The 16,857-nt window shown below is 47.7% G+C and overlaps 1 protein-coding gene across 5 annotated transcripts in view; it reads right to left on the bottom strand.

Annotated features, from left to right (window-relative positions):
- The window catches only part of CYTH1 (cytohesin 1), a 76,304-nt gene that overhangs the window by 39,796 nt on the left and 19,651 nt on the right, over positions 1–16,857 (bottom strand). Inside the window, exon 1 of one of the 5 annotated variants that reach the window (XM_054975824.1) lies at positions 7,732–7,846. The exons of the other annotated variants lie outside the window; for them this stretch is intronic. Within the exon in view, the coding sequence (XP_054831799.1) occupies positions 7,732–7,753 (22 nt within the window). The 5' untranslated portion in view covers positions 7,754–7,846. Of the gene's footprint in view, positions 1–7,731; positions 7,847–16,857 lie in introns of those variants that run through there. 5 annotated transcript variants of the gene reach the window in all.

Here is a 16,857-nt window from a genome sequence, read left to right as displayed (position 1 = left end):
CTCCGTGGTCCAGGAGTGGGTCAGTCAGACTTGTGGGAAGTAGCTCCTCCTCTGGTGCAGGGTCGGATTGGCTTTGCAATTCCAGGTAGGAGGGGCTCTTCCCTGGACCTCCAGTTCTTTTTCAAGCCCACTATCTCCTTGCTGTACACCACTGAAGCCGCAGTCCATCTTGTAACCTGCTTATAACATACTGAGAACATGTACAACTAGACAACCTACCTAAAAAACTATCCCACTATACCTGTTAGGATACACCCCTCCCAATCTAACAACTACTGGGTGGGCATTGACTGACCCACTCCTGGACCACGGAGAAAGGAAGCTTCACGGTGAGTGAACACAAATCTTCCATTCTCCCATTGGTCCAGGAGTGGGTCAGTCAGACTTGTGGGACATATGTCCAGCAGTGAATTACCGGGTGGGTAACGTCCTACTCTAGGCCTCCAGGACGTGCTGTAGCACTCTCCTCCCGAAGGCCGCTTCTGCCGAAGCTACCTGGTCTACCTTATAATGTTTGGTGAAAGTGTGCACCGATTTCCAGGTAGCCGCTTTACATATCTTTTCCAGAGTCGGAAAAGCCCTATAAGCTGCTGAAGCCGCAGCTCCCCTTACTGAATGGGCCGTAATCCCCTCGGGAGGGGACCTCTTACTCGACCTATAGGCCAGAACAATACAGTCCCGGATCCATCTACTCAGGGTTGTAGTGGACACTTGTGCTCCCAAAGAACTCCTCCTAAAGGAGACAAATAAGTTCTCCACCTTACGGTTAACCTTAGTCCTATCAATGTAATAGCTCAAGGCCCTCCTAACATCCAATTTATGCCATTCCTTCTCCTTGCTATGAGTAGGATTAGGACAAAAAGAAGGCAACACTATGTCCTCACCCCTGTGAAACTCGGAATTCACCTTCGGGATAAATGTTGGATCAGGCCTCAGGACTACCCTGTCAGCATGGAAAATACAAAGTTCCCTATTCACAGACAGGGCCCTTATTTCCGATACCCTTCTAGCGGACGTTAGTCCTACCAGAAATAACGTCTTTAGAGTGAGCTCTCTAAGGGGACAGAGTGCCATGGGCTCAAACGGTTCCTTCGTAAGTGCGGAAAGCACCACATTCAGATTCCAGGTAGGGAACCTATGTACCCGTGGAGGATTTAAGAGCATGGTTCCCCTTATAAAACGTCTTATGTGAGGGTGTTTAGTGAGAGACCCCCCTTTCCTAGACCCCCTCACAGCCGAGATGGCCGCCAGTTGCCTCTTCAGGGTACTAGTGCTCAGCCCCTTAGTCAAACCCTCTTGCAAGAAAAGCAAAATATCCTTGATGGACGCAGTCAGAGCGGTACAGTTCCGTTCTATGCACCAACTTGAAAACACCTGCCAAGTCCTGTCATAGCTCCTATTAGTTGAGTCCTTCCTGGAGGCCAACATGGTCTTTATCACCTCCTCAGCGTAGCCGCACCTCTTCAGTTGGTCGAACTCAACCGCCAAGCTGTCAGTCTTAAAGACATCGGTTCTGGATGTATTATGTCTCCTTGCTTCAACAGGTCCGACCTGTGGGGAAGTTCCCATGGGTCTGTCCTCGATAGCCTCATGACCTCCTGAAACCACGGTCTCCGTGGCCAGTATGGGGCTACCAAGATCACCTCCGCCTTTTGTTCCACTATCTTCTGTACCACTCTGCTGAGAATGCTGATCGGTGGGAATGCATACAACAGGACACGAGGCCAGTCTACGCTTAAGGCATCGGTTCCGATGGCCGCCTTTTCTTCCCACCTGGAGAAAAACCTTGCGACCTGTCTGTTTACTGTTGTTGCGAACAGATCCACTTCTGGCGTCCCCCATCTCCAGCAAATCTGTCTGAACACCTGTTCGTGCAGCCTCCACTCTGCTTGGTCCACTGAGTTTCGGCTCAGCCAGTCTGCCACCGTGTTCTGTTTCCCTGCCAGGTGCACCGCCTTTATGGATAAAAGACGTGTTTCCGCCCATTGGAAGATCTCCTCTGTCTCTCTGCTCAATCTTGGGGACCTGGTCCCCCCTTGCCTGTTTATGTAGGCCTTTGCCGTCATGTTGTCCGTCCTTATTAGTACATGTTGATGCAGTAGATCCCCCTGCATCTCCCACAGTCCGTACTTGATGGCTCTCAATTCTAGGAAGTTTATGCTTTGGTCCCTCTCCTCCGTTGTCCAGGTACCCTGGCACATCCTGCCCTTCATATAAGCGCCCCATCCTGACAGACTCGCATCTGTTGTCATGATGGTTCTCTTTGGGTCTCTGAGCGGCATTCCATCCCTGAATCTGGCAGGCTCCATCCACCAATTCAGCTCCACCCTGAGGGACTCTGTTATCGTCACCCACTTTTTTTGTTTGTGAGTTATGACCCTCTGAAAAGGGCGGAGAAAGGTTTGGAGCGGACGAGAGTGGAAACGGGACCAGCTCACAATATCCTGGCATGACACCATCATGCCGAGGAGTTTCGCTAGGAACATAACCTCCACTTTCTTCCTGTTTTGTATCGCCTTTATCATTGTGGAAATCTTTTGTTGTCTCTCTTCTGACAAGAAAGCTCTGTCCTTTGTTGTATCTATGAGCACTCCCAGGTGATTGATTTTCTGCGTAGGGATGATGCAACTTTTCTTCCAGTTGATCACAAACCCATGTTCCTGAAGACAACGTGTTGTTTCCTGTGCTGCTGTCCTTCCCGCTGACAAGGAGGGAGCCTTTATCAGCAGGTCGTCCAGGTACGGGGATAGGGCAACTCCTTGGACCCGGAGCACTGCTACCAATGTCACCAACACTTTGGTGAACACCCTCGGGGAAGACTTCAATCCGAACGGTAGGGCTGTGTATTGATAGTGTTCTCCATTGTACGCGAATCTGAGATATCTGCGGTGAGACTGTCGTATTGGTATGTGGAGGTACGCCTCTGATAGATCGACCGAAGCCAAGAAGTCCTCCTTCTGGATTGCCCCTACTGTTGTCTTTAGGGTTTCCATTTTGAACTTGCGGGACTTTATGTACTGATTGAGCCACCGTAAGTCCAGTATAGCTCTTACCTCTCCGTTTTTCTTCGGAACAATGAAGAACACTGAATAGACGCCCCGATTCCAGAGATGTCTCGGAACTGGTTCTATTGCTCTTATCGCTACCAGATGTCGAATGGCCCCGAGAATCTTGAGATGTTTCGATTCCAAGTGATGTCTTGGCAGCGTAATTAGTCTTGAGGGTGGTCGTTTTTCGAACTCCAAAGTGTAGCCCTTGGATACTGTCTCCAGTACCCACTTGTCTGATATTGATTTTGTCCAGTGAACTGCAAACTGTTGGAGTCGTCCCCCAATTGGAATGGTCTCCTTGCCCTCCTGATAGTCATGCCTGGTTTCCTTTCTTCTGACCCTTTGACTGTTGGCTCTGTCTTCGGAAACTGAAGTGCTTGTTGTCACTCCTGGGTCTTGTCTGCCACCGGTTTTTGAATGTTCTATCACCTCCAGATCGAAAGGAACGCTTGAGGTCTCGAAAGGACTGCTTACTCTTGCCCTTGAAGTCGCGTTTCTTGGATGGCAGGACCTTTTTCTTCTCATTGTCTTCCACTAGGAATTTATCCAGTGCCTCTCCAAACAGCTTGGTCCCTGAGAAGGGTATGGCCGCCACTTTGTTGCGTGCAGGTGGGTCCACGTCCCAGTTCCTGAGCCACGTGTTGCGTCTTGCTGTCACGTTGAAGCCCATGGCTCTCGAGGTCATCTGGAAAGAGTCCATTGAAGAATCTGCCATGAAGGCCGTGGACAGGGCCAACTTCTTGACCACATTTCTGAATTTCTGTGGGATCTCCTTGCCTGCATCCGCTAGTTCTGACGCCCAAGTGAACGCTGCCCTGGCAAACAGTGAACCCGTGGCGGACGCTCTCAGCGATGCTGCAGACGCTTCGAAATTCCTGCGGAGCGCCTGCTCAATCTTTTTATCGGATGGATCTTTGGGCATGCCCTCTGCATCCATAGGTAGCACTGATGTGGTGGCCAGACTGGAAATCGGGTCGTCCACTGCCGGCAACTTGATCTTTCTTGTTGCATCTGGCCCTAGCCTATAGAATTTATTGAACACTGATTGTAAGGCCTTTGGTTTCGCTGGGTTATCCCATTCTGCTTTTAGGATGCTGTGAAACATAGCCGGCAACGGCACCCCGGTCTGTGGCTGTCCCACTTTGGGGAGAACCTTTTCGCTGCCTTGTGGGTAAGGTAGGTCTGCGTCCTCTTTCCCCACTTCCTTCTGGGCTATTTCCAGTGTCCTCAGGACCTTTGGCAATAATCTGGAATATAGGTCCTGAGGAAAAAGCCTAAGCTGTGTCGAAGTCATAGGATCTTCCTCTTCCTCTGATAGGTCTTCATCAGAGTCTGGTTCTTGAGCCGAAGCTTCAGAGTCTGAATCCAGTTCTCCAGACTGGCTGGATGATTCCTCCGTGTATTCCTTCTCCTTCCGTCTCCTCTTGGACCTGTGAAGGGAAGTGGACTTTGCCTGCCTCTTGCCTTTGTGAGAGGAGTGTCTCTGGCTCCCCTTCGATGGTCCTGAGGCCTGCTGATCCCTGAACTCCTGCACTACTGCTCTGAGTTCCTTTCTCATTTCACCCCTCATCCAGGCCAGCATACTTGCTTTTGTCTCCTGGCCTGCAATATCCACATTGATCTCCTGGCTCCTTCCACTGGGACCTTGCTCTGACTGAGGGGAAAGGGGTGAGCTAGGAGATTCCAGGCTGCTTAAATGTCCCTCTGCCGTCCCCTCTTCGCTCTGCCCTGTCTTGGTGGCCATTCCCGCCAAAATCTTCCCGCCTAGGGGAGAATACAAAATGGCGGCCGATGAGAGGGAGATCACAGTATCGGGGGGGGGCTAGCATTAGATAAAATCATCCCCAAAATGAGAACAAGGGGGAGAGGGGGGGACAACCCAGCACCCCGCTTCACTTTCTTTAGAAGGCTCCAGGGGCCACAGCCACGCTGGTTGTGCCTTGTTCCGCTCCGACCCCCGCCAGGAACGTCTCTCCCTACCTTCTATGAAGTCCTGGGAGTGCCTCCGACACCGCCGCTGCCCGTGCACCTGGAGATCCAAGGTTGCTTTCCGGGCCTGGCCTGCAAAAACGTTGCTGGCCGCACTGGTCTGCGCTGTCGCTGCGGTTGCTTGCCGCTTCCCCGGACTCCCGAATCGGCCGTGCGTCCGCGGCTCCTTTCACGCGCCGCTTTTTTGGCGCCGTTTTCTAGCCGCTCCCTGCGGCTCGATCCGTGGGGGGGGAGCGCAGGATAGGGGGGACAGACCCTTCCCTTTTTTCCTTTGCCCCTCGCGCCGCCGCGGTTCTTCTTTTCGTCGTCGTCTTATTTTTTTTTTTTTTTTTTTTTGAAATTGCTTTTGCTCTCAGCGAGCAAGCCAAACACAACCCTGCAAGAGCAGGGCCGGAAAAAACTGGAGGTCCAGGGAAGAGCCCCTCCTACCTGGAATTGCAAAGCCAATCCGACCCTGCACCAGAGGAGGAGCTACTTCCCACAAGTCTGACTGACCCACTCCTGGACCAATGGGAGAATGTGCGCCCCCCGCGTGCTCCCAACAGGTGTGGCGACCTCACTTCCAGAAGTGACGTCATCACGCCAGCCGCAGGAGAGTTCCTGCGCTTCGTTTGGGACTCATTTGGGCCCCAAATGGGCTGAACCAGCCCCATGCGGAGCGCGGGAGCACTCATGCAGCCGGCATAGTGACGTCACTTCCGGAAGTGGCGTCATCAAGTCAGCTCCAAGGCACGCGTGTAGAAGGACCTCGTGCCTGGCACAAGGTAAGTTCCAGGGACTCTACCAGGAGGGTAGAGGGACCTGGCAACTCTACCCCCACCATGTGCCCCCCACGACACCCCCGGGTTGGGTTCTAGAGAACCTGGCAATGCTAGTTCAGTTAGGATATAGGGGTCAGGGTAGGGAAGGATGCTTGTTTTTAATGAAGTAAACAAGCCTTTTTGAAGGGCCCACTAAAATCTAACTGTTGTACTGGTTCTGAGGCCACGTTCTCCAAAAGCTAATAGAGTAGCCTGTAACCTGAGAAGAAGCCTGTCTGCAGTGATTATTTCCTGAGAAGCCCTATCTGGAGGAAAAAGAATTATTTTCTCCTCTTAGCTTCTGTGTGTGCATTAACTTAGACTCAGGTTCAACTAGTAATCTCCCAGTGGGGAAAAGTTACAAGCCAGTTGTACATTGGTTTACCATTTTACCACCCTGAATCTGTAACTAATTTCCACACCCAATTGCGAAAAAACAGTTGGTTGTTCTGTTCCATCTATGTAATGCCTGTCCAGTCAAAATAGCTCTGGAAAACGGTTTTAAATCACCTCCTCATTAATTACCACATAATTAGGCTCACAGATAGGGACCTCGCAGTTACCTGGAAGATGTTCTTGCATGTATGCTCCTGGAAGGCATGACGACATCACTTCCAGAAGTTACATCACTGCCCGCCCACCCCAGAAGTGTACTGTCATGCTTCACAGGGGTCAATCTGGGCCGTTGTGAAGTGTAGGAGCATGTTTGCCAGCAGGCACGATAAATCAATTGAGGAAGTGATGTCATCATGCTCAGCAAGAGGGTGCCCACTGTGCGCTGGCCTGGGACCATTTCCCGGGCCTTCCTCCCTCTGGCCAGATAAGTGGTGGCAGGGGACAGAGGCTGGGGAGCACCCCCTGCCCCACTGGGGTTCCTGGCAGCCCTTTAGGGAACACAAAGCTACATGCTACCACCTAGTTAATAAAAGCTAGTGTCCCCTATGTATTGATACTGTGGCGGCTGAGGTACATAGAAGGAAACGGGAAGCCAGAGTGCAGGGGTAACAGGACTGTGTTCAGTCTAAAGGCGCAGTTCACCCGACAGGTCTCCCCTCGCAGTTCTCCCTTTTTATCTTTTCCCCATCACATCAAGGCAGCTCCACAAATAATAATCGGTGGCAGCCAACACTGACAGTCACGATACAGTTTAAAAAGGGGTGACAGCCGAGAGCTAACCGTCTCAGTAACTTCCAAGATTTCTTGCTTGGGCTTCCATCATGTCACCATCCTGGGCACATAAGCTGCGGGGTGAAAGAAGAACTCCAGCCCCCAGATACACGAGAAGAAACTCATCGCTTCACTTGCCCACACGCTCAACTCCCAGCAGCCTCCTTAGTGCCTGAGGGCTGAGGTGGAACCAGAACAGGCAGGCAGCGTCTTGCGCCAGAGACACGCCAGAGCACGTAGCTTGAGAAAGCTGCCAACAGAAACTCTCACCCTTCAAGTACAGTGAAAGTCTTGGCCCATCCCACACAAAGCAAGGGAACAGCTCTTCCATTCACCAAGGATCCCTCAAAATCTAAGCCACAGCTACGTCCACTTTAACAAGCCTCAGGAATAGTTAAATTATAACAGCCCCCCATTTCTGTGCAACAGCAGCCCCCCCCCCTCCCAAGGAAAGCGCAATGGGAAAACGGAACACACAGCTGGTCACTGACAAGAGTCTCAAAGCACTTTTCTACCAACAATATATTAGAGTATTGTTAGTAGGAGGGCTATATGTACACACATAAAGCCTGGATATGGGGTAAGCCCTTCAAAAGCAGTAGCTCTCTGTAGTACACCAGAATAGACCCAGGCTTCACCATCACCCCAGGAAAACTAAAGCTTCAAGGGACTTCCCCTGCTCCCCCAGTGAGGAAGCACGGAGGCTCCCCACCACACAAGCTCACCGTTCTCCATTCTAAGCACCATGGTGCCAGCAGCACCAGAAGACCACGGACCGGTGTCGGCTTTCTGTTCAGAGGTAGTGCAGCTTAGCTGGGTAGACACCTGAGTCTAGCTTACTGTCTGCCTGTTGCTTCCTGGAATGAGTCAGGTCTTGCCCCAGCCAATGGGCAGCCCTTGCCTGGGCCGGATAGAGATAGGCGTCATTACAACCCAAACGGCAACTGAGATAACCAGCAACGCCCTGTTCCTGTGCAGACCTCCTGTGGCTTTAGACGGATATTAACTCCTCAAGCTCGAGGCTAGAAAGAAAAAAATTAGTTTGATGAAAGCAAAGGCAAGCTGACAAGAGCTACACTGTCTGTACGCTCCACTGTAGCAGAAGGCACCCCTTCTCACAAACCTGGGAGCAGAAGTTTAAGGATGCCAGAGACTGACCATGACAACATACGTTGAGACCTACATTCTTTAACCCACTAGCTCCGTATTAGTCCAGCTTATTAGTTCTTGTCCAGCTTTTGTCTGGACAAGACAATAACCCAGCTTTAAAGGAAACTTTGGGAATGAAGGTGGGTCTGTGACTCAGAGCTGAACCGCCTATTTAGTTAGGAAAATATCTTGTTTGTGCAGATGGCACTGAAGGCTCAGAGGAGAGGGCTAACAGAAGGAGACAGGCCTTGCCCGTTCTTCCGTAAATAAATAACAACAGCCAACCACAGGGCAGCTTTCTGTATCTCTTGGGGCCCCTTGCTTCCACACTCCTTCCCCTCAGGCTCCGGAAACTAAAAGTACGTTTCATCTCACTAGTTTCCCTTTCTGTGTATTAATCATGACACCTCCAGACATTTTTCAGGAACCCATTCTGTTACTTGGGCTCTCAGAGAACATCTTGGAGCAAACACAAAAGTATGACTTGGACTATATCCCTCATCATGAGGAGAATTCCAAGGAAGGACCATGTGAGGCAGGAGGCCTAACTGTACCCCCCCCCCACACACACACGCACAAGGAACTGGCTGAGTTAGGCTTTTTCCACGCCATTAGTTGTACAGCCATTCTAGGAAACTATCGTTCCTGTGCTGCTGCCTGCTTCCATTTCAGCTGACTGCATGCTCTCCGTTGCTGCCTCCTGCCCATGGCTTCAGTCCCCTTGGAATCATTTTAACTTGCCCACCACTCCCCAAGAATAAAAACTTCTCAGCGGGATTCCAATGCTCGGAGTTCTGTGTCATGTTTCGAGATTGCTGAGAGGGATACAGCTACCATAGAAGACTCCTGTACTTTTCAAAGGCATAAAAAGGGGATTTTGTCAAATAAAGTCTCCCTTGCGCCAGCATGAGAAGTTGAACATGCCCTCTGCGGCAACAGTGGGCAAATCCACACGCCCTTGGAGCGTCCCGGCGTTGCGCTAAATGTTCGCTAAACACCCAGAAGTATAGCGTCTTTCTAGTGTGATTTCTGAAAACGAGCTAGAAAGACGCTACACTTCTGGGTGTTTAGCGAACATTTAGCGCAATGCCGGGACGTGCCAAGGGCGTGTGGATTTGCCCGGTATCAAGTGTACAGGATCCCCCCCTTCATTTGCATCTGGTCACCCTAACTGCTAGCACACAATACCTTTTCCCGAATGAATCCAAAATACCATGCCCTTCCCCCAAAAAAGGTTGTTAGGGATCTCTGTGCAGCTTGCCATAACCAAGGGGCAAGAGTGCCCAGCTCATGAAGTGCCTACAAGGGAGGAAGAGGGTAATACAGAATGAAGAACACCTAAGTCAGAGGATCCCAATGGGTACCATCTACACTTAAATGCATAATACTGCATACTTTTCATACAAAACCCTGATAAGTATATCTGACAAAACGTGCAGGCAAGTAAGTCCAAACCCTACATCTATTGTTACACACAGACAAGCACCGTTATTGTAGGGCGTTCTTGTAAATCGCACAAACACGAAGGGTAGAATTGCAACCTAGGAAATTTATTTGCATATTTAATATTTACAAACCGCCTTTCTCACTGAGACTCATGTTAAGATTACACAGTGTAAGTCCATATAATCAACGGTTGGGCCGCTCAATAAACAATGCAATAGAGCATGAAAACAAGCAGAAATCTCACACAGAGCTGAAGCAAAACATAAGCAATTTAACACGACATATTAAACAACACAGAAACTACCCAGTAGGAGCATACTTGCAGCCAAGACAGTACACAGTAGTGTCATCTACAGTCGCCGCGCCTTTATCAAAGCATCTCTTTGAACCATTTCTTCACAGCATAGCCCTATTACCTGGTTTTAAAAAGCCATCCTGAATAATTCAGTTCTGCAGAGTTTGGGGGAAGCCAGGAGAGTGGGAACTTTCCTGACCTCTTCAGGCAGGCCATTGCACAAGGAGGGGGCCACCACAAAGAATGCACATGTAGGAACAGCTGTTGATTTGCCCATACGCATTATGTCCGACAGGACTACACTCACGTTACGCACATCCATGGCTTTCGGCCATTACATTCCAAGCCCAACAAAGGTCTGCAGCTGGCAACCTCTGCGGCAAAAAGTGTTTCAACACTTCCATGATAAACAACTATTTTAGGCTGTCATACAGTTTTCACTTAAAGGCAAGACTAGGTTTTTACCCAGGTAAAGGTAAGGTAAAGGTAGTCCCCTGTGCAAGCACCGAGTCACTACTGACCCATGGGGGGACGTTGCATCACGACATTTTCTTGGTAGACTTTTGTTACGGGGTGGTTTGCCATTGCTTTCCCCAGTCATCTACACTTTACCCCCAGGAAACTGGGGACTCATTTTACCGACCTCGGAAGGATGGAAGGCTGAGTCAACCTTGAGCCGGCTACCTGAACCTGGTTTCTGCCGGGATCGAACTCAGGTCGTGAGCAGAGCTTGGGCTGCAGTACTGCAGCTCACCACTCTGCGCCACGGGGCTCCTTTTACCCAGGTATGCCATCAAAAAAAGGGAGCAATCTTACATTTGCAAACAAGGTACAGTTTTGTGCGATCCCTTACATTCAGGGTCATCTTTTCGAGTAAATGCCAGTACTTCTACTCACAAAAAATTAAAAAGGGACAAGTGCTAAAACAGCAGAATGTAAGAAAGGTAGGTGCCAGAGGGTAATGCGACATGGAAGCAGAAAGGTGTGGGGGGGGGATCACAAGCTAAATCAGCAGCCACATCCCAGAAAACTCCTCTGTAAAGACAACAGTGCTGTTCCATTCCACCTGTACCATACTGCACTCCTATTTAAAACTGAGGAAACCACTACAAAACAAATATGGCACGTAACATGCAAAGCATGGGGAAAAAATGCTTTGAGAGTGACAATGGAATAGTGTGAGAACAGCTAGCTTGACAACGCACAAAGGTTTCCAAGATTTTAAAAAATAAGAGGCCCTAAAGATCATCAAGCTCTCTCACTCATAGTTTTATATGAAGGTGGACCGTTCTGATAAGTACTCTGTATCATGTACTTAAACGATTCCAGGATATCTACTGACCTACCATTGAAACCCCGGGCAAACAAAGCTGGCCCTCTGCTGGGCAAATAATGGCACTGTTACTTTATCTTTAACAAATAAAACAGTAGAGGACAGAAAGCAAACAGAAAAAAACCTCTTCCTTAGAACAAAGGCACCTGCGAGAGTCTCTTAGTAGAAATAACTCTGCTACCGTAATTCCTATAATGCATTCAGTCTGCAAAATATATTACACATTCATTTGGCATGGGAACTGGTGACTTCACCTTCAGGGTACTCTTACACCTCTAGAGATTCTGGAACTGATGGAGGGACGTGCTTGTGAATCATTCTAAACTCACCCTGCAATTCTGACTGATCTAGTGCCAGGTCTTACCCACCCTATGAGCATCATGTCCCGACGGCTGCTCCAAGCCAGACAAGAGGGCACCCAGAGCAAAAAGCTAGTTGAAAACAAATTCCTGGTTCTAGATGGTACCAATAAAAATCCAAGGAAACACATTTCTAATATCCCTACACATAAGTGTATTCCTATGAGACTTAGAAAACAGAAATTCTGCTCTTGTCCTGTTATCAGGCATTCAGTGGCTAATTCCATGAGCACACCTCTTCTTTTCCCGTCCATAACAACACTCAACACCCTTTGTACAGGCAGCTAAAAGACAGCTTTGTAGGGAATAAACCTCAGTACAGAAATCAAACAGTGCCTCTGGAAATGACATGCAGCTACTGAAGCATTCAGAAACTGCTCCCAGGCAAACCAAGAAAAGCAACAGAAGTTAATGAATAACTCTTCCAGGGAACCTATTTGCTGAAGTCATAACATGGTCCTGCCTTTGTCTCCACCATTTCCGATGGGCTGAGGAAAGACAGGAGAAAAAGACAGTCAGTGGCTCCAGTGCGATCTAGAGTTGCACCCCACATGGCAAGAAATCTCCATTTCCATTTTAACATTGAAGCACCATCCACATGGCCATTTCCACCACCAGCAGCCATTTTCCTTGCGTTTTTCCTCTTCCCGAAGAGGGCTTTTGATGGTCTTAATTGGTTTTATTCCTATAGTGCATTCATGTTACAACAATCTATTGCTATGACCCTCTGAATTCCCAATTTTATTTTTTAAAAAGTCTCTAGCCCTTTTTGTTGAAGAGAAATAAAGGGCTAAAGACTTTTTAAAAAATAAATAACAGCAACATTCGATATATATACCCAGTGCTTTTTTTCTGGGGGGATGCAGGGGTACACATACCCCTAAACATTTTGTGAATCTAACAGAAGAAAGTAAAAATTTTAAAATGTTGGAATTCCTGCTAAACCAACTCCAAATGTATTATGGATATTTATGTGATTTGTTAAGTTTTATGTATCGTATGTTGGCAACAAAGAAGTTTAGTTATATTTAAACTCACTAGGAGTGCTGTTCGTCTTACAAAAAATGGAACGTCTTTGAGCATCGAACACGCCACCGAGATCGCTGGCATAATCGCTGATCGTTAGGGTGCAGACAAATACAAACAAGTCTTCTCTAAGCCACTTGGAGCTCTGGTAGTTGGAATCTAGCAAGGTGATTGGTCAGTCTTGTTGCTACCCCCCGACGGCGGTGACCAATTTGTGTATTTGTGTACGTTTTGCACAAAGAGTTTGTCTATACCGAAACTCTTTGGTTGTGAGCACGTGTCACTATGGAACAGCTTGGTTGGCAATACCCATAATTCTCATCACCAACAGTCTTCTGACGTCATTTCCTTTCACGGTGTTTCCTGAGTCTCAGATGGAAGCGAGTGTTTAATCTGTGGTGTGGTGTTTTACTGATGAAAGTTTGGCCTCTAACCTCATTGAGTGGCAGTAGGAAAATTACTATTTTACATCATCATAGCCAGCAAAGAAGTGTAAAGTGAATGATGACTCTGTAAAAACAAAAGATGTGACAACAGTGTTGTGTGATACAGCGTCTGCTGTAGACCACGTGGAGAGTGGGCACACGGCCCCGTCTTCTGTTGACCACATGAAGAGTGAGCATGTTCTTGGTAATTTTGTCCACTGACTGCATTTATTTTTTCCGATTTGAACTATAAAATGGTGATTTTCTTGAGTCAAACTGAGAGTACCCCTAAACATTTTTTTAGAAAAAAAGCACTGTATATACCACCCTTCAGGACAACTTAACTGCCACTCAGAACCAATGTTCCCTCTAAGCTTTGCAGTGTTGTGAGCTAAAATCTACTTTGTGAGCCAAAACAACAACTTTCATTAAAGTTTCGAGTGCGCCTCCTTTTAAAAAAAAATTACAATCAAATTGTTTTGATTACAATCAAAACAATTTAACAATAAAAGCCATTAGATGAAAGGGCCACAAAAATCAGAGTATACTTCTGTATAAAAATGGATATGTCTATGCTGATTACAAAGGGGTAGTTGTATTAGTCTGTTGCTACAAAATAAAGCAGACATGCAATGGCACCTTAAAGACTAGCACATTTATTTCAAGATGAGCTTTTGTGTGTCAGTGCTTACTTCTTCAGCCTCCTTCTGCACCAAGGCCAAGTTAAATGATGCCTTCACCATGGTGGTGGCTGAGACACTACCTCCTCTCCTCAGTTCTCTGGGGCTGAGGGGATCCTAGCGATTTCAGGCTGCATGGGTCAGGCCAGACCCGATCACTCAGCTCTGCTCTGTTCCCCAGCTAGAGAGCCAGCAGTGGCTGGAGGCACTCTCTGGCAGCACCCTGGGGGCCAAACCAGCCACAGCCAGGAAGGGAGGAGAGAAGTGGGATGAGGCTCCATCCCTGCTCCATCCCTATAGGGCCCACCTGCAGATGCTGGCTGACTGGGAGGGCGGGACCGCTTGAGGGTTAGTATCTGTGAGCTACATCTGAGAAGCTCTGAGCGATTGCTCATGTGCTCACATTAGCGGTAACACTGCTCAGAACAGTTTACAAAGTGTGTTATTATTATCCCCACAACAATCACCCTGTGAGGTTGGTGGGGCTGAAAGAGCTCCTAGAAGCTGTGACTGACCCAAGGTCACCCAGCTGGCTTCAGGTGGAGGAGTGGGGAATCAACCCCGACTCTCCAGGTTAGAGTTCTGCCGCTCTTACCCACTATGCCAAACTGGCTCTGGGAATTCAAAGGGAGTAGTAGATCATGGGAATAGGTTGTTGTGCCATAGTGCAATAGCAATTACCAGTTTTTGTTTGTTTTAATAGCCTGAAAAAGCCTTCCAGAAGCACAGGAGAGAAAATGGTGGCCTCAGGGGGCTGAAGCAAAAAAACCAGTACTGATGTGGGCCAGACCTTCTAAAATACACACTTTCCCATCCAGATGCCATGATAATGGGCTGCATTCTTTCCAGAAAGATGGTACCAAACCCGGCTCAAGAAAGAACACACAGAGGATGGGGAAAGCCTGGAAAGTGAACGGCATTGTGTATGTGTTCCCCCCACCCCAAATTCTCACTGCAGTTTTCAAGCCAAGGCAGACAAAACCCTCTATGTGGATGCAGCCTAGAAGACTGTTAAGGCACAAGTTCCCTATGACTATATGGCAAAGATGAAGAATCTGGAACTTTGGATCTCTCCCCTGATCTAAAACAGAATCACACACACACACACACACACACACACACACACACACACACACACACACACAGGGCTTCCTGTTAACGAATTTTTGCCAGGTAGAGCAAGGTTTACGTGCCCTACAATAACTTCCTGCCTCTGGCTGCTGCTGCGACCACATCCTGTTGTCCTGATGACAGCCACCTATTGTTACCGGCTGCCTCACAGCCAGGGAACTTTCATGTTGCCAGAAACAACCCAGCCAACCCCTTTAGCAGCAGCACCTTCTATTCCCAAACTCCATCTTCTAAGGTGGAGTGGTATACACAGAAACGTCCATGATCTCCCTCCTTTTCAGGCATAGCTGATAGTCATGCTTTGACTGGAGTCTCCTGGTTGAGCGAAGTAGAGGCCTGGTTTCCATGGACACCATCTGGCTTCAGTTTTCCCAAGCTCCTCCCAAGTCAGAATCCCCTTCTTTTTCCTTATTGGGGATGTAGCTACCTACTATTTGGGAAATGGTTCTCCCCATCATCGGTGGAGTAAGGAGTACAGAGCAATCAGCTGCTCGGATTTCCCCCTTGCCTACTTCATGGCAAAAGCCAGCTGTGCCCCCTTTCCAAGCCAATGAACGACAACAGAGAACCTTCTCTCAGTATGGCATGCCAGCTGTTGCTCAGTTCCTCCGTATGGCCAGACTCCATGCTGCAATTCCAACAGTGGCTGCACGTTGGTGCCCCTGAATTAATACGTAAGATGCAGGCAATACTTTATTGGATCTATTTCTGTAAGAGTAGGTGTCTGAGAGCATTTGAGCTGCACAAAATATTTCGTCAGACTGAATGAAAAAAACAGCTAGACTTTGCTCTCTGCACACCTATGATTTAGCTGTCTTCATGCTGTAGAATTGTGTGTCATTTCAATGCTTCCCTCCCTCTGCATCAGTCATCTAGTACAAGATTCTGCCTCCCCCATTTAGCATTTCATACTATACCCTGCAAATCATGAATTAATGCATCTTCATTACCGCATACCTATGCAAGGTGCCCTAAAGGAACTGACAATGTTCTTAATAAAGTTGCAAAGTTTCTGACAAGAAAACCAAAATTTTAAGAGTGGAATTAATAAATTTATTTTAAATGTCTTTAAAACACCGTATTTCTCCCAGATAACTAGAACCCAAAATGGGTGACATCAATAAAAAACAGTACAACACACAATTCTTAAAAATAACAAAATTAAAATAATTTAAAATAACTGTCAGGGAAAAAAATGTAAAACTCAAGGACATCCATCGGGTAATTTACCTGGAGAAACGAAAGGCTTTTCTAAAAAATTTTAACAGGCCCTTTGAAATTCCAAGGAAGGCTCATACAGACTTTTTCTGCACAGTGATTTTTGCCGGTTCTTGCCCCCATACTCCTTCAGGTTGTCTCCCAAATTTGGCACACTTAACTCCCTCTTCAGATTTCAATGCAGCGTTTTCACTCACACTCACACACACAAAGTCATGGTCCTCCAAATCAGGATCCTGCACACCTGCTATTTTTTTAAAAAAAAATGCTTGGGAGGTCCAGATGTTACATCCATTGAGGAAAGCAAAAGCCGGCTGAAAACATGGGGTGGGCAGGCAGGGTGAAATTTGTAGAAACAAAGGAAAGAGGAATGCGGGTGATGGGAGAGACTTGGAACGAAGCATCACTTCCAGGCTAGACAGACCAGCTGTGGTTCCTAAAGTTATGTTCAGAAAACATCCCATTATAACACTTTATTATATGAACAACCAGGCCTGGGGACATGCTCTTTTTAAAAGAATTGGGTACTGAAAATATCGGGAAAGTTCCTAGCTGCAACATTCCATCATCAAAAGCAAAGCCTCGCGAGATCATCATTGATTTTTCATCTAAGAGGATCCGGGACACTATCCTATATAATTCATACAATGCAGATTTGGACTTTTTGGGTAATAAAGTTAAGATATTGAAAGACGTCCCATTTCTAGTTCGGAAAAGACGTTTTAAGTATAAAAAGTTCGCAGCTCTTCTGAGAGAACGTGGAATAAAGTACAAATGGTTATTTCCGGA

Source organism: Eublepharis macularius, chromosome 4 (genome assembly GCF_028583425.1).
Source record: "Eublepharis macularius isolate TG4126 chromosome 4, MPM_Emac_v1.0, whole genome shotgun sequence".
NCBI classification, from domain to species: Eukaryota; Metazoa; Chordata; class Lepidosauria; order Squamata; family Eublepharidae; genus Eublepharis; species Eublepharis macularius.
Note: the sequence above shows the minus strand (reverse complement) of the source record. Positions and strands in the feature narration are given on the sequence as shown.